This window comes from Lutra lutra, chromosome 11, assembly GCF_902655055.1.
Source record: "Lutra lutra chromosome 11, mLutLut1.2, whole genome shotgun sequence".
In the NCBI taxonomy this organism is placed as follows: Eukaryota; Metazoa; Chordata; class Mammalia; order Carnivora; family Mustelidae; genus Lutra; species Lutra lutra.
The window spans coordinates 38,949,718-38,968,355 of NC_062288.1; the positions used below are offsets into that span (position 1 = coordinate 38,949,718).

At 37.9% G+C, this 18,638-nt stretch overlaps 1 protein-coding gene across 14 annotated transcripts in view; it reads left to right on the forward strand.

Moving 5' to 3' along the window:
- Positions 1-18,638, forward strand: part of PPP1R9A (protein phosphatase 1 regulatory subunit 9A) — a 301,623-nt gene that overhangs the window by 218,751 nt on the left and 64,234 nt on the right. For all 14 annotated transcript variants that reach the window (XM_047694777.1, XM_047694776.1, XM_047694779.1 and 11 more), the window contains one exon: positions 14,420-14,575. In XM_047694777.1, the coding sequence (XP_047550733.1) occupies positions 14,420-14,575 (156 nt within the window). The remainder of the gene's footprint in view (positions 1-14,419; positions 14,576-18,638) is intronic.

Below are 18,638 nucleotides of genomic sequence, written 5' to 3' on the forward strand. Positions count from 1 at the left end.
GTGAGATGTATTGGGTTATGAGGTATAACCTTGGTCCAAAACCAAATATTGATGACAAGATTTAATAGGTCCATCCTATTCATAAAAACAATGCCCCCCCAAAACTAAATAAATAAAATATTGGCAAATCTTATCCAAGAGCATATAAAAGAGGTATTATGGTGAAATTGAGTTTAGCCAATAATGCAAGTATTAATATTTGAAAATCAGTCACTACTTGAATTTGACATCATACTGGAAGGCAAGAAGATGAAGTAAAATAAGTTGGAAAGGAAGCAATAAAATTGTTATTATTGCAGGTGATGTGGTTATCTGTTTGGAAAACCTCAGATATGCTTATGATCAATTATTAGAAATATTATAAAATTTTAGCAAATCTAGACACATAATTAATACAAAATATAACATCTATTTCAATTTGCCTGCAGAGAGAAAATATAACTATTTTCTAATTATTTCTAAGTAATTATCAATTACTTTAGTAAAAAGGTAAAACCTTGTCTAACAAAACCTAGGCAAGACCCTTATGGAAAAAAAGAAATTTTACTGAAATATATGAAAGAAAACTTATATGGAAGGGTAAGAAACCATTTTCATGGATCAGAAGACTCAATAGTTTAATTTGAGTCAATTCTAAGTGTATTTATACTTTCAATGCTATTCCAGTAAAAATAATTCTAAAGAATTTAAAAATGGAAGTTGGTAAGCTATCGCTGCAATCTGTAGGAAAGAACAGTGCACCAGAAATAACCATGACATATAGCATGCCTTAGAAAAGAGATATTTATTATTAAACTGTAGAAATTTAGTCTCTGGAGCAAAAGAAGGAACAAGTTGGCCAAGGAGCCCAGAAACACCCCTCACATATATGAAAATTGGATTAGTGACAGATAACACTCTAGGTGAGTTGAGAAACGTTAGGCTTTTCAGTGAAGGAGACATGGTGAAATTGCAACCTCCATTTCAGTCTGTACCCAAAAGTTCACTCCAGGTGGACTGACTACTCAGATGCAAAATATAAAACTATAACATTTAGAAGACATCATAGAAGAATATCTTTTTGACCTCAGTGTAAGAAGTGGTTTTGCTAACGTGAAACAGCTAAGAAAGCAAAACCATAAAAGAAAGGATTGAGAAAATTGGCTAACTAAAATTTGGAACTTCTGTGCGTCTGAAGAATACCTACATGAATGCAAAAAGGCAAACCAGAAGCGAAAGAAAGTATTTGAAAAATAAATAACTGAAAGAGAATTATATAAAAAGTACTTCTAGGCACCAACAAGAAGAGACTATAAAAAGGGCCATTGGCTTTAACACTCATGTCATAGAAGAAGAACCTTAATGGCCAATGAACATATGAAAAGATGCCCAAACATATTAGCAATCAGGATGTGAACATTAAAAACCACAATGAAATACTATCTGGTATTTACTGAATTGATTTAAATTGGATATTTTAAGTTTTGGTGAGGATGTAGAGTGAAAGGAACTATTATTCTTTGTTATAGGATATATTAATTGGCCCCTCCACTTTGAAAAACAATTTGACATTATCTAGTAAAGTTGTCTCAACAGTTATATTCTTTACCAAACAATTAGTAAAACTCTTATATATAAGAGCTGTAAGACATGTAGTATTTTTCTTCTAAAAGAAAAAAAATTGTACACAACTGATACCTCTATCAACAAAAGACTGGGTAAATACATATTAGTATATTCATACAGGGGAATAATATGCAGAGTTCTTTCAACAATCCACCACAACTGGTGGAATCTAGGAATATACCATTTAAAATAAAAATGACACAGGAGCATACCAACAATATGATTCCACCGATAATGCGGTTTAAACCTGTTAAAAATAAATGATACATTGTTTGGCTCTACATAAACATGGTAAAACTAAAGAAAAACCAAGAATGATAAAATTCAGCAGAATTACTCTAAAGGGCATGCAACTGAAATAGAATGAAGAAAGCACACACAGAAAAATATTAGAATGTAGTGATACTGCTCCTTTTCTTGAACTAAGTTGTTCATTGGTAGTGGTGATATCATTATTTATATACTGTCTATGTGTTTTACAAATATGCTTCCTGCCAATTCAGTATTTAATGAAAAGACTAAAATCTGCCATGTACAATTCTTATATTTAGCAATTACCTGGATATAAAATGACTATTACCTAGTTCCTGATCTCTAAGACTTAAAAATGTCTTTAAGACTCCGCGTCTCAAACTTGCCTCAATGTGACAATCTCATGGTACTTCTTTAAAATTACAGATTTCTCCACTCAGCCTCAGACCTACTGAAACAGAGTATGCATTGTGTCAGGCCTAGGACCTGGGGAGTTTGTGGGAAGGGGTTAGGTGCGATCAGATCTGGAGTAGTCCAGCCGGGAAAACTGACCTTTGAGTCTTCCTTGGTATTGCAGAGGTTTTGTAAGAAAGAATTGCGGCCCCGACCCATCAGATAGCCATGAGGAAAGGAATAGAATTACCCGCTCTCAAAGGAAGTTGTAAAATTGAGATCATATTTATCACTAATTCATAGATAATCCATAGAAATACCATCAACGATGTTTGTGTTCGTTTTACCTTTTCATTTACCAGAAATTCTATAACTGTGACTTCTGGTTCTCTCTGATCATCTGTTAGCATTTTTGCAATCATGTGAGTCAATTAGTATAGGTACACACCGTATTTTCCAAGACTCAGTTAGTTGTAGAATTGCAGAATTATTGAAATAATAATAACATGTGCCACTTTGGTCCCTGTAGTTGTTCTCTTCTGCCGATTAAAAATTCAGGGAAATACAAATCTCTTAGTCTCTTCCCACAGTTCTGTTGGCATCAGAATAAATGCTTCATTGTTTCCTTGGTAAGTAAAACGAAACTCAAGGAAGCCTGCCAATTTGAAATTGCAGTGTGACATTTGAATTACAGAGGTCTACTTTGCTCTGTTGACTGTTTAGTTCTGGATCTCAGTGGGAAAAATAAGGATCTTTAGTTCCCTCCTCATATAGAATACATTTATCAGGGACTTAAAGACAGTGGCATTTATGTCTTAGTGAGTAGGTAGCATTTGTTAAGAGGAATTGAATTAGGAATTTTGAGTCATGGAAAAATATAGTTTATACTCGCAAGAGGCTTGCTATTTTGTTTTGGAAACAATAAATATATATGGTAAAGAGCTTAAAGCACTTTGAAGGCAACCTGCCAAAAAGTCAAATAACCATAGTGTGAAAGAGTCATCAGAACTAAGGACATATAAAATAAAAGTACAAATTTAGATTTGTGGTTTTGATATTTATTTGCAAGAAGTTTTTGTTTTTGTTTGTTTGTTTTCTGTAACCTAGAATCAGGTCAATATTGCATATATTCAAGAAAGAGACCAGTTTACCTGCAGGCAGAGTATATGGAAAGGAATATTAGTGGGACAGTCTTTGAAAAGGTAATTTGAAAAATAATATAGGGATGTTAAAAATCAGCTGAACTTTGTAGACCTTTTTCCCCATTAAATAATAGCTGGGAAACAGTTCTCCACGAGGCTTTCATATTTCTGAGGTACAGACTGCCCTTTGTTCGGAACTATCAAATGTTTGTGTCATACACAGTCTTGGAAGCTAGAGATAGTCTTTCCTTTTGGATCAAGGTTGGTGACATCGCCTGTTATAAAAGACTCAGGTTCCCTGAGCTCTGGCGTCTTCTCCAGACAGGCCTGCTTGTGCAGGTATGATCTGGCCCTCTTCTCACCAGTCTCTGGAAACTAGAGTTTGAGGAATCACCACAAAGATATGTTAGTCTCTATCAACTAGTCCAAAGACCCATTCTGGGTTAGAGGAATGTTCTGACCTTGTTCAGACCAGAGTCATAGAGAAACACACTGACAACCTAGCTCTTGGGAGGGAAGGGATTTGCAGCTGCCACAGTCAGAAGCCTGGGAAAGCCTCAGAGCCTTAGTGAGTTCACTGTGGAGATAGTGGAGCAAGGCATATAATGCCAGTTTAAGGAGACATACCAGCAGCTGGACTGCCTTTGACTCAACCCCTCCTGCACTTCATCATGCCAGCTGTAGTCAGTGAGACTCTAAGAGGTCTCAGAGTTCTTTGTGTTGTGTCTTGACTGGTACAAAGCCTTATTGGCTCAGTCAGGGAGAATTCTTTGAGATAGACAATCTCTTTTGGGAAATTATTGATGAATATTTGGGTCCCAACTGACCTACAGTGCTGACGAAAGTAACCTGCTGGAGAATAAGACCTCAACGGTCTCGCTAAATTCTTCCTGTTAGCCTTACCACCTTGGAAGATTTCCCTGTCCCTTATGTTCTAACCAAACTTAGGATTGGACTCCAGGCTGAGATGGCCTCCAGCACAGTTCCTGCTGTGGGAATGAAGGCGGGGCTGCTGACTCTCCAAAGCCAACTTGGTTGTGTCAGTAATGATGACATCTTACATAGTGCTTCAGGTGGGAGATGCTGGAAGTTTGGTTAAAACACAAATAACCACTGTACTACTCAAAACAAAATAAATGCACCTACTAGTGGTTCAGAGCCACCCTCTGCTTCTATGCCCCTTGATTCCTCCTCTATCTACCCTGAACTCTGCTGACTAGGGGTCAGGATGAGATCTCCTTTGTCCTTCAAAGAGACCAGATGCTATATGAACCCCTTAAATATGCTGGGGAACTTTGGGAGGAGAGGCACCCAAATTCATGGTTGTGTGGATACTGGCTCACAGATCACTGTCTTACCTGGTCCCATAGTGAGGAAGGATGCCCAAATTCAACTGATGTGGTTTGGGCAGTGTTCACAGTGGGAAGGGAAGCAAAATGGTCTTTTGGACGAAACCCTTTGGGCAGATGTAATATAATACTGTTGTGACTTCCACTGCTCTATGTGTAATGGAATCGATGTGTTATACACCTGCCCTTCTCTATCCCATTGGTGCCAGTGGAGATCCTCTCATTTAGGGATTGCCAATGTAGAACAGTAATAGTAGGACAAGAGAGAAAACACGTGTGCTGTTTTCTCCTAGGTGGCCAGCAGAAACAATATAGAATCCCAGAAAAAGAAGGAGAAACCACAGCTTATTTAAACACATCATGGTTGATCTCAGTTACTACAAGCTGAACTCATTCTGTTGCTTGGACTTCATTTAATAATGGTCTTAATGATATGAAATAGACTGACTGGATTTGGTGCTAGCCACTGTGGTCACACTGATCAGTGTAGCTGAGGAAAAATCCTAATAATGGAAAAATTCACCAGAAGCCAAAATGATATAGAAACAAGGGTAGATATCAATTGGGAGATTGATTCCTGTATGGGTCTCTGACTTCTCTGTGTGTCTGGTAAGCAGAGACACTCATGGCCTTTCTTTCAGATTACCTTTTTAATGATGTGTGTAGGGTGAACAGTGTTGGAAAATAGAGTGTCTCTCTTTAGGGCAGATGACAGACTTGCTTACTGCACATTATTAAAAAAATATATATGAGTTCCCTCAGTTCAGAATACTTTTTGGGGGGTGTGTGGTTTATAGTTCATGTTTTTCAATCAATGCAATTATAATTAGACACAACTATTTTAAGAGACTTTCTTCAAATAAAGAAAGAAAATAAAACTATCTTTTAAAAAATATTTGATATTTGAGTACTCACCAATAAATTCAATATAGTAGAACAGCTGGAAAGGGAAAGGATTTATTCAGTTTGAGGTGGATAAGATTAGGATATTCCTAGAAAGTAAAATTTAAGAAATTGTGGTTGAAAATTACCTCAATAATTGAGTATTACAGATTATAGTACAACGTAACTGCTATTCTTCAGATCTCTTTTTCTTTTCATTTAAGCATAGTCAGCACACTGTGTTACATTAGTTTCAGGTGTACAGCATAGTGATTTGAGGATTTAATACATACTGCTGTGCTCACCGCAGTGTCGCCGCCATCTACCACCAGACCAATGCTATTACAGTACCACTGACTCAATTCCTTATGCTGTTCCTTTTATTCCCATGATTTATTCATTCTGTAACTAGAAGCCTGTATTTCCTACTCCTGTTTACCGATCTTGCCCATCTCTCTACCTCCCTCCCCTCGCGCAGTCATCAGTTTATTATTTGTATTTACGGGTCTGTTTCTGCCTGTTGTTCGTTCATTAGTTTTGTTTCTTGGATTCCACATATAAGTGACATTATATGGTATTTGTCTTTCTCTGACTGATTTCACTTGGCATAATACTCTCTAGGTCCATTCATTTTCTCACAGATGGCAAGATTTCATTCTTTTTAATGAATGGGTAATATTCCATTGTGCATATATCCCTTTGAATTCATGTTTTCTTATTCTTCAGGTAAATACCTAGTAATAGAATTTCTATTTTTAATTTTTTGAGGCATCTCCATATCTAAGTTCTGCTTCACTTTTAGACCATGTTCTCCTGGCACTACCCTGCCTTTGAACTTTGTTTAGAAACTATTTCTTATTTTTAGAATCAAGATGTTCAAAACCATCAGGTCTTGGTTCCCTTCTGTTTAATGGTCCTCTCAATTTCTCTCTTTGGTCACATTTTACCATAATAAGCAGCATGAAGGAATCCAGCAGCACCTTCAACACTTGTTTGGAAATCTACTTAGTGAGATCACTCCATTCACTAGGGAGCTTTCCAGCTTTTTCCTTACAGAAGGTGATAATGTTGCTAAGCTTCCTGCCACTATGCAAGAACTACCCGCCCCCACCCCAGATTTCCACTTACAGGGTGTTCAAGGCAATTCAGGCTTGCTCTAACATACTCTTCAGAATCCTCCCAGCCTTCCTTCACTGCCTATTTCCAAAGCCACTTCCTCGTTTTTCTGGGTTTGCTATGGCAATACCGCCTTTCTATTACGGTACAGCAAATTACCACCACAACTTAACAACTTAAAATGAGAAATATTCCTACATTACAGTATCTGTGGGTCCATTTAACTGGATGCCTCTGACTCAAGATCTGTTCCATGGCTGTGAATAAGGTGTCAGCCAGAGCTGCAGTCATCTGAATGCTCTACGTGGGGAAGATCTGCTTCCAGGCTCACTTGCAACTGTTGGCAGGACAGAAAGGAAGATCCACTCCCAAACTCCCTCATGTGACTTTTGGGATGCCTCAGGTCCTTGCTGGCTGTTGGCCAGAAACATCAGTTCCTCATGATGTAGGTGTCTCCACAAGGCCACACGCAATCTGGCAGATTGTTTCTCAAGGGCAAGAGGACAAAAGAGATGCAAGGCATAATCTTCTTCTAAACTAATCTCAGAAGGGACATCCCATCACTTTAGTTGTATTCTGGCAGTTAGAAGTGAGTCATTAGGTCCAGCCCACATTCAATGGGGAATGGATTATAGAAGAGCATGATTAGCCAGAAAGAAGGATCATTAAGGGTTATTTTAGAGCCTGCGTACTGTGGTGGGAAATGGAGTTCCTGCTTTTCAGGACTATGCTTTCTAAAAGGAAGGGGTAGGGGGAAAAAAAAAACAACCCAAAGAAGGTATTAAAATATTGCAAAATCAAATGCCAACTTATAAACTGTCTACCGCAATTGCTAGAAACTTTTAAGAAGGGAAAAGATGAGTTTGAGTTGTTACAAAAAAAATTTATAGGCAAATCTTCAATCTATCTAATCATATTTTAGGAGAGATAATTTGCCAGAGGTATTATCAATTATCTGAGGAGCTGAGTGCTTGACAAAAGGAACATGGAAGGCCATATCCGTAACCTAAATATAGACAATAGATGCTTCTTGCTTTAGTAGCGAGATCGTAGAATGAAGTGAAAAATCAGAAAACATGCTGAGCAAAAAGATTGGCAAGAAAATTTTGAATGGCTTGAGAAATGAGAGGAGAAAGGAGTATCTGTCTTGGCCCAGGCATCATGGTGGATGTTTTACATACTTTATCTCTTTGAATCCTCTCAATGCGCTATCCCAAAATCTTTGGGGTGATTTTATAGAAGAGAAGAGCACGGAAGATGCATGCTAAATGACTTGCCGGCGGCTCTCATCAACTGTGAAATTGTTTTTTCTCTTTTGGGGCCCTGGTCTCTCCACCCCCAAAACCCATGCTTTGTTGTTGTTGTTGTTGTTGTTGTTGTCCTCATTGTTCTGGTGAAGCCAGGGGTAGTAAAAATTATCACAGTCATAAAGTCTCTGGCCTTTTAGCATATTCTAAGCACCGTGATTAATACTTTGAAGATACCACTACCGGAAATTCTTCCAACAACCTTGTGAAGAAGATGCTGTTATTCCCATTATAAAGATGAGCAAAGAGACTGAGTGGCCTAACATTACAAAACTAGGACACAGAGAAGTCAACTGACAGAAGATGGAAAGAGAAATGGCTTTGCAGGGAAGGGGATGCTTTTGCTGAAAGCCATCTGGATGGCTGGCACAGATTTAGGAATTTTAAACATTAAAGTGTTAGTTTGAGGTCTTTCTCCTCCAGAGAAAAAGCAACTCTCTTCTATTCTCCAACAGAACAGAGTCTGAAAATATATATAACCAAATTCAAATCCAGTAAACAAATTCCAACAAAAACTGCATAATCAAGGCTATTTTTTTGATTAGCACCATTTAGTTTCCCGGAATTTACCAGAGCAAACATTGCTACAGCAAAAATTACCGCTAATGGTTGAACCTAACAACAAGAGAAAATCCCCAAAAGGGTCATTTAGGTCCCAGCTGCAGCTGTGCCTCACTATATTTCTTACTTGAAAGCTGAGAATTAACAGGAAAATCAGGGCTCTGCTGTGCTGTGCAGATGTGGCTGAAACTGCATTAATTTATTCAGCAAACATTTGTTTAGTGCCTACTATATGCCAAGCAGTGTGCTAGCCACACTGGGATTTCAGGAATAAATCATACCTGGTGCTTTCAAGGAGCTTATAGTTGAAAGTGGTTGATAGAGGGCAGATGTAAAAGCAGCCAAGTTTTAGGAGTGGCATGAGGAGATTGTAGAAGCATAAAGGAGTGGATTAGAAGAATGTTCAGGCTGTGGCTTCATGGGATGAGCTGAGTAGATGGATCTTCATCATGGATGCCTGGGGCAGGAGGGGCAGGGCCAGTAAGTGGAGACAACAGAGGCCCGGAAGTTATCTTGGTCCTGGGTAGAAGCTGATGCCTCCTACCAAAACTGGGAATATAAGAAGAGGAACGGATTTAGGGAAAAGAAAAATTTTACTTCAGAAATGACCGATTTGCTCATAAAAGGTTCATGTAGCAGGGTCTTCCAGGATGTTACATTTATGAGACCAAAACTTTGCGAATGTCTGGTTACAAGACTCCGATTTTGAGAAGCTGTAGCTTATGTTGCCGTGTTGTAGGATTAGCAACACGACCAGTGGCAGCAGCAATGGCTTGTCTGGGGCGCCTACCATGTGCCATTCCTTGGTGCCTAGAGACACCCCTAACTTAATCTCATGACAACCTTGTAATATATCCCAAGGGGGTATTTTTGTTCTCAGTTTATAGACGAGGACTTTGAAACTTAGATTTGAAAGCCAACTTTGCTCACATCTTAGAGCTAGGTTTTGAATCCAGGGCTACATGACTTCAAAATCAAGATTGTTTAGTTGGCCTCCACTTAAGCAACTCACCAGTGTAACAGATAACATCCCTTCCTTCTCTAAAGCCTAAACTGAGATCTGCAGCTTTCCTGAGTGCTCAAAGCTCAAGAATGTCTCATGCGTTTGTTCCCACCAGTCAAAAGTTAGAGATTTACTAAGAGGCAGAACCTGTCAGCTGTACTTATTATTCTTGTAATTACGTGTTTTATTAAAATATTAAGTGCTCCAATGTCATATGAGTATAAAGGAAGCTGTGTCCATGAAAATGAGATGAAATGTTCAGGGAAGAGTCAATACAGATTGGTAGCTCAAGAAAATTAGGTATGAGAAGGAAACATAAAAGAGACAGACCATACACATCTAGAGGAATTTTGCATTCATTTTCCTTGCAAGTATCTTTTCCATCCATTTTAACACCCGGCAGTAATTCTATAGGTTGTATGCTGTGATTCTGGTTTATATAAGAAAGAGGGTATGAAACGTAAGTCAGCAGGCCGGTAAGCCAAACCTTTTGAAGGAGACTTCTGTGTACTTGCCCAGGGTGAGCCCGTTATGAGAGAAAAGAAGAGGAAGTCTCTAGAGACAGGTGGAAGTCTTCAGAGTGAATTGAATGAAAACACTTGAAGATACGGAAAGTGAATTTCAGCACAACAAGATTACTCACCAACATTTTTGGCTAGGGAAATATGAAAGGAACGTATTCCCATCTTTTATCTTCTAAAGCTTTACTTTCTGTAGACTGCACACAGCGTAGTATAGAAGAAAGGACATGGGCTTTGGAATATATTACCTTTGACGACATAACTATTTGCCTGACATTGGGTAGAGTCCCTTGAGTCTCAGTTTCCTCTAATTACAATGGCATAGTAATACCTACATCATAGTCTTTGCAGAATGTAACGTTGGGCACATAGTAAGTTACAAAGGAATTGCTATTCATTTTTTTGCACCCTTGGGAAAGCAATAAAAAGGTGTAAGATATTAATCAAGAAGGTAAATGAGTTGTGAACAGGAACCCTTACTATCTCTGTCAATTCTTATAATAAGAACTCTTCTCCCTTCCTTTAAAATGGATTTTCAGGTTGGGACAAAATTCAAGAGTCTCTGTTTACTTGAAAGATACCGAATCTGGCCAGAAATAAAAGAGAAGAAGATGGATACCAATGGAAACACTTTGTTGTGGCATATTTTTTTTTTGATGCAATATTGTCCATCTTCCTCTGTAAACATCAGATTCAGTCCAATCTAATGTTGAGGTCTATGAAATTCTACTACCCTACCACTCCATGTAATTTACTTTCAGATTAACCATAAAAATGATGTCCATTTTCATTAAAGATAGAACAATCAAAAGAACACATTATTCTTAATCTACTAAATGTAACTTTTTAACTTCTAGATGTTTATGAGGTCCTGTAGTAAATGCTTCCTTTATTATAAAGGCTATTTATGTTAGGAGTGGTAAATGATCAGTAAGAGAGATTGGCAAGGTGTTTTTTTTTTTAAGTTTTTATTTAAATTCCAGTTAGTTAACATAAAGTATCATATTAATTTAGGTGTACAATAGAGTGACTCAACACTTCCATACAACACCCAGTGCTCATCACACCAAGTACAATTCTTATTCTCCATCCCGTGTTTACCCCATTCCCTAACCAACTCCCCACTGGTAACCAGTGCTTTGTTCTCTATTAAATAAAGTTAAGAGTCAGTTTCTTGGTTTGCCTCTCTCTCTCTCTCTTTCTTTTTTTTTTCCCCTTGCTCATTTGTTCTGTTTTTTAAATTCCACTGGGCATGATGGTTTTTATTTTATTTTTCTTAGATGTTTATTTATTTATTAGAGAGAAAGAGAGTGCGCAGGAGGGGGGGAGAAATGGGTGGGGAGGGAGAGAAAATCTCATGTAGACTCCTTGCTGAGTGCAGAGCCCCACGCAGGACTCAGTCCCAGAACCCTGGAACGGACGTTGAGATCACAACCTGAGCTGAAACCAAGGCTCGAACACTTAACCAACTACACCACTCAGACGACCTGGCATGGTAGCTTTTAAACACCCTATCCAGAACCTCTAATAAGTAATAAGTAGAATCCAGACACTAAAAGACGTTATCTTAACCTTAGTATGCTTCTAAAACTAATTAGAAAGAGAAAGCATCAGTAGGTAGGAAGATGAAATGAAAGATAAGAAAGAATTTCGCAGAATTGCAGATAATTTGGATGTTGAGGATAGGGATTAATAAAGTAAAAAAATGAATCAAGAGGAAGACTTCTTAATAACTTACATTTATGAACATAATTTTGAAGACTAAAATGGATGACAAAGCCAGAACTATACTTAGAGATAAGAATTGCATATATTGTACATATATTGTATATGCCCTAATCCTGTTACTCACTGTAAGAAGTGTTAAAAAATAAAAGTGACAGAATACTGTCTTCCTAAAAAATGCCTTTACAGTTCATTTTTTAAAAAAACATATTATTGAAAACCTCCTTAGGAGGTTATAGATATTACCAAGGAGCAAGTGTAATAGGCATTCTTGGATATATCCTTTTAAAAATATTTGTTGAGATCCTATTATATGTCAGGCCCCATTCTGGGCACATGTTTATATTCCTTCCCTTACACATAGTGAAGAATTATTTTCAAACCAGCAAAGGGAAATCAAATTTTGTGTTTAAAATGTGCCACAGTGTCATCAGACCTTAAATTTAGCTTCAGATTTTATGGAGTCATTCAGAAAATTCATCAAATTGATGATGTGGAAGTGAATTTAATCTACCTGGTTTAGACCTTTATAATAAAGGCATGGCTTTGCTGCTGGTTGTAATTCGAATTAAAAACAAGCACCCAGTCTAATATCTCTAAACCAGAAGTTTCAGCAAGGTATCAAGATTGTGTCCTTACCAACCTTACTACATTTCTATTAATTAATGGCCTTGGGACTTACAAAGTACCTATTGGTTCTAAAAATACATATAAACAGGAGATGAGTTAATTTACAGAATATCACAAAAAGTAATACCAAATCTGGAATTAGGGTTCTTCTAAGATTTATAGGATCTAATCATCCCAACAAGTAGGAGCTGCCTAGAATCAGCGGCCCCTACCACTCCGCTACCTTCTCCTGTCAGTGCCAGAGGCACTTGGAATGGAGTTTCGAGTCTGCATGTTTTCTGACTGGTTTCTGAGGGGCCCTCTCACCCCAGAGATACACTGAGCTTGCTGCTAAGCACAAATGCCACTAAAGTCAAGGTCTCCATGATACTCGCCTTCACATGAGGAAGTAGTGTCTGAAAGATGCCGAGGGAGTTCCTTCATCCAGGTCAACGACCCTCAGATTCCTTACTGGAAGTTGTGCCTACTTCTGGGCTCCATCCTTTTAAACAAGTGTGGAGAATTTGGAGAGAAGTCTGAGCAGAGGCACAAGGACGATGACAGAGAATGAGACCCAGGAGGAAACCAGAATTATTTTACTTGAAAAGGAGCAATCAGAATGGCAATTTAATAGTGGTCTTTCAGACATTAGGAATTATGACATTGAGGTTAACGACCAGATTTTCTTCATGTGCAAAACAGTGAAAGAAATAGAATTTCAGCTCTAGCAAGAAGAATATAGTATAGAACCAAAAGAAACAAAAAAACAAACCAGCAATCAGATGCTGAGCCTATTTAATCAAAGGAATAGATCAGTCCACACACTTTATGAAAGTGTTTTTAAAGGCAATATGATTTCCTGTCTGTTTTATATATTATCCATAATACCACCTGACACAACAGGGACACATTAAATGAACTTTGTTTTTCGACCCTGTGAATCCATGATTTATCTTTAAATTATGTCATAAGGTGTAGATTTCCAACAGTTATTTTAAATTAGAACCTCATAGCTTGGTGCTGCCAGGACAGGACTACTTTCTAATAAGGTTAAGGAAGTTAGTGGTATGGAGGAACATTGATTCCAGGGGCCGCAAACTCATGGAGCTGCAGGGGCATGTGGGTACCATGAAGAAGTGAAGCTAACAGCGTACAACAGTGCAGAGTTAGGAAAGTTCTGGTGCATTTGAAGGTGTGTGACCCATCCCAAAGGGGCAACCACTGCTGACTAGCCCGTTGTTTTCACGTCACAACATACCCATAATGCCAGATCTTTAGCTTTCAGAAGAAAAACTGGGGATCTGGAATCTCATGTGAATTTTTTATTTAACATCAACAAAATACTAGGATTTATCAGAATGCTGTGCAGGCAAAGCAGTACACCTCTGTGGGCTGTAAGTTAGCAGTCTCTGGTTGTCCTTTAGGTCACTGGGTAACCAACACATTAGTTAGTAAAGACAACAGAGCTGATTGAACTCTGAAGCTTAGGAGAATCCATCTGCTAAACCTTCATAAGGCTTGAATTAAGGTCCCTTCCAGCTCTGCGAATCTTCTGATCTCCCCTTCCTTCTTCCCTGCTCTCAGTATTGGGTGACTTATTCACACAGTGGTGGGGATTTACAGGAATTACTTATTTCCCCTAGCAATATAATTTTATTTTGCAAAACCATCACATACTTAGATGGAAGACAACTTTTGTTGCTATACTAAAGATGCTGCTGATGCTATTAGATTTTTAGGAAGGCACTCACATATGGCACAGACATGTCACTTTGGATCTTTGAACTAACATTTGTTTATAACATTGGCTGCATGAGGCATGCTTGACTTAAAAGCCTACTTACACTTCGCCATTTGGTGACATATTTTATTTCTCTTTCATAAAATATTTTCAAATAACCCACTTCTCCCTGGGCTAAGGACAGCTGGATCTCTGAAATCCCCTTCCTTTCAGACAGGAGAATATGCCACAGATGAAGAGGAGGATGAAGTAGGACCTGTTCTTCCTGGCGGTGACATGGCCATTGAAGTCTTTGAGCTGCCTGAAAATGAGGACATGTTTTCCCCATCAGACCTGGACACAAGCAAGCTCAGTCACAAGTTCAAAGAGGTAAGTTGCTGATCTGCAAAATATTTTTCTATACCTTTCCATTTCATTATTACATCTATATTTTGGTTTGAAAAATGTATTGAGAAGAATCAGCTTTCAAAAGAAAGCCTTTGGATAACAGATTATCTTGAATTTCATTGAATTTCAAGGTAAAATTTAAGTAGATCTCATTCCACAACCATTAATTTTTAAATGCTTGTTATTTGTGTAGTGATAGGTTATGACTGGTCTGTTCTTCCATATTTTCAAGCTGTAGCTTAAATGTGCAGTTTCCGTGGTAAGTTCAGGTTTTATTTTTTCAGTATTACAGAATTTGGGGGATCTGACGATAATCTTTCCTCTAAAGCAGTAATTTCTTAGAAAGGTTTTTTTTTTTTCTTTTCCTAAAATAGACAAGATCCCAAAAGGAATCAAATGACATACCTAAGTAGTTTAATTGAAGAAATTAAAGTTTAATGAATGAAATTTGAGCAGAGTCACTAGAACTCCCCCAGGGATAGTGAGGTGCACAGGGACTGGTAACAGCAGGAAGTTGTTCCAACTTCCAACCGAAAGAAGGCCTTGATGGGTAAAGAGGAACAGAGATTCGTCCCCCTCCTCTCCCCACTCCTCCCAAACAAGGGCATCTTTATAAGGTCCAGCCACTGCTAAAAATGACATTTAGAGACAAGGGTGATAGACACTCAGTCCCTTCTCTCCTCCTCTGAATGCTTCCTATTGATCGGCCAAACCCAGGAGGAGTGTGAAGAGGTCAGTCTCCCAAGGCAGCAACTATCAGAAAAGGGCCAAGTAAGGATCCCAAAAGGGCAGATAGGTGCAGATAACACATACATTCGTCTTCTAGATTAACTGCTCAGAACTCCAGCATGTAAAACAGAAACACTGGTGAATGGGTCCCCAAACAGTTTACTCTTCCTTGTTTTAGGAAACATCCTCATTGTCAAGGCAAGTGTGTCATTATTTAGAGCCCTCCCACCCCCGCCCCACAATAACCCCGAGGCACTAAAGCTCTGTGGTTTCGAGCCTGTTAGGGACTTGACCATTTGGAAGAAAAAGTTCTCCTATATGTGAAAAACGAGGTTGATCCTTGTGAATGTGTAATTTCTAACTTTATTTCTGATTTCTAATTTATTTTCATTTATAATTTCTAATTTTGATGTACCGTAAATAGTTCAGTTTTATATGCTCTGATGTTATACCTACCATGCCTTAATATTGACTTGCCTTTTTAATTCCTTATGATAAATTTATACTTGTAAGACTAGTATCAAAGTGAATGTACTTTTAAGTGTAAATTTTTATTTAAAAAAAAACTTAGGTTTATTATAGAATTTTGGAAAATGCACATTTGTATAAATGCCAAAAATCTCATTCAGTATCCTAATTTTGTGGTATTTGGGATTATACAATACATGCTGGGTTAAATTTCTACTCTTGATACCTGTATAAATGAATTAATAGGATTTTCTCATGTCATCAAATGTTCTTCTGCAAATGATGTTTATTTACTATAGAGATCTCTTATCATTGATCTACTTAATTTTTTGTCTTAGAACATTTCCATTGTCTCCAGGTCTTAAAAAATTATTATTCTTAAGTTACACTGTAACTGATATGTGTGTACTTATCCTTGGGATAATTTCTCACCGTGGAATTGTTAGATCAAAGAATATGAGTATTTGGGGGACTTGTGGTACTTAATGCCAAGTTGCCACCAGAATGGCTTTTCTTGGTGATAGAGAAATTTATTTATGCCACTCAATGTGCTGAGTGCCCATTTCTCTCCCACCTGTTATTGTCAGGTTGAACCATTTCCATTTGTATAGTTCACAGAATTCTTGAGGCAAAATACATGGGTTTTCCAGATGATTTATGACTATTCCTAGTTCTGAATCAGATACAAACACTTGGAGACAAAGGAAGCACAAGTTCTATAATGATCGCAAAACTCAGAATTCCCTTACAGTAGGAGTGGCAGTGCTTATCTTAGGGCTAGTTCTTGTAAAGGTTTTCTGCATTAACTGGTATCTTCAAACCAAAGAGCAGTGCCAAGAAAGAAAGTTCTACTGGAAGTGAGTGAGTGCGAGGAAGAGGCAATCTAGGGACCTTTTTCTCTGCAGCTCTGATTTGGCCCATGAATACAGATTATCTAGAAGAATAGATGGACGACTTGTTCTTTAAAAAAGTCTTCCTCAAATGTTGTAACTCTCAGTCCAGCTTTGAGGCCGTGAGGTCAAAGCGGTATATCCGGGCAACAGCCTGTATTACAGCCAGGTGGGTATGGCCCTACCTTTTGACAGATAATTGAGCTGGAAGTGGAGCCCACATTCTTTTATGGAAGCTAAAGAGGATAAAAGGCAGAAACAGTATATGGTTATATCCTCCATTTTCTGAATTGAGCTAAGGACTCCGCACTCTGTAAATACTGTTTGAGGTGTACTCACTGTGTAGACAACTGTGGGGTCTAGACCTAGAGGTTGGCAAACTGTGACCTGTTGGCCAAATCTAGCCCAATGCCTTTGGTTGTAAATAAAGGTTTATTCGACATCGCCATAGACATCTGCTTGTTTATTGTTTGTGGCTGCTTTCATGCTCCAGTAATAGCCAAGTCAAGAAGTTGCATGAAGACCATGTGACCTGCAAATCCTAAATTATTTGCTATCTGGCTTTTTACAGAAAATGATGGCTGACTTTGCTGTAGGCCCCTGCACGATCTGGACCCATTGTATATCTAACAGAGCTGATTTATTTTTAGCCTGAGTAACCAAATCTGTAATTTTCTTTTAACTTTGGTTTTTAAGAGTTGGAGGTTCGTCCTCACCTCAAGGTCAAGCAAATACCACATTATTTCACTTCTAATTCTTGTCATCTCTTTTGTTATATATTTAACATATTGACATATTTATTTCTTCAGGAGATTGTCACTGAGGATTTGTATCTTGTACACTTTCACTATCAGTTTTAACTTTCTTTCTATGGTTAGCATAAATGCCCCAATACTTACAGCACTAAATATTTTTCACAAGATGATGCACAAAATGTGGGGTGGAGATGGAGAGTCACGTGTGTCGGACTCTGTACAGTGTCTCCTATTAGTGAGTGTTCTCTTAATTGCATTATGTCAAACCAGTACATGTTGCGCTCTTTGAGAAAAGTACATTGGATGAGATTATCTCAGTCAGCCCTCCTTTTGGCCTATTACCTATCTTCCTACCAGGCTCTCAGGTCCTCTGTTTTGGCTCACACTTGTATCCTGTTTTCTCATAGTTCTTGACATATGGTCAGTGGTTAAATATTTGGCGAACGAATATCATAAAGCATACTGGAAGTTGTATAATTCAAGACAGGTGCCTAATTTAATTTCTCCAAGGAGTTGACAAGATAGTTGACAAGATAGCACTTTTATTAAATGCTCATTTCTGTATTTCCCTCTGCTTGGAAGGCCAGCATTATTATCTACAGAACTGGTGCCTTTCCACTCTGGCCTGCTTTTAGCCTTTATATTCTGTTCTGTTTTCTCGTTCTTTGGTGCAATGCTGTTAGAATATACATGAAACATTGACAGAATAAATCAGATTCATTTAACTCTTCAAAAATTCCTGTAGTGTTCAACCTATTCAAGAAAACATTTGAATCACTTTATTCATTCCCTTGGAAAAACTTCTTTGCATTTTTATTGTAATTACATTAAACTACTAAATTAACTTGCAGAGAGCTGGCATTTTTATCACAGTGACTCTTTTAATCCAAGTTTATGGAATGTATCTGTTTAATTCAAGTCTTTTTTTCTATTAGTTACACAAGCATCCCTCCTATAAGTAACAGAACATCTCACTAGAGTGGATTAATCAAAAGCTGCCACAAAGGTTGTATTAACTTCACTATAAGTTAAGAAGTTTTCTCTATTTTTCTATTTTCAGAAATGACTTTAAGAGAGACTTAATGACTTGCATAAAATAGAAATTTCTGTTCCCTAGAAGTTTATTATTACTCAGCTGTAAAACCATCTGTGCCTTTGTGGAGGAAGATTTTAAAAACCTTTTATAAAGCTATTACTCTCTCC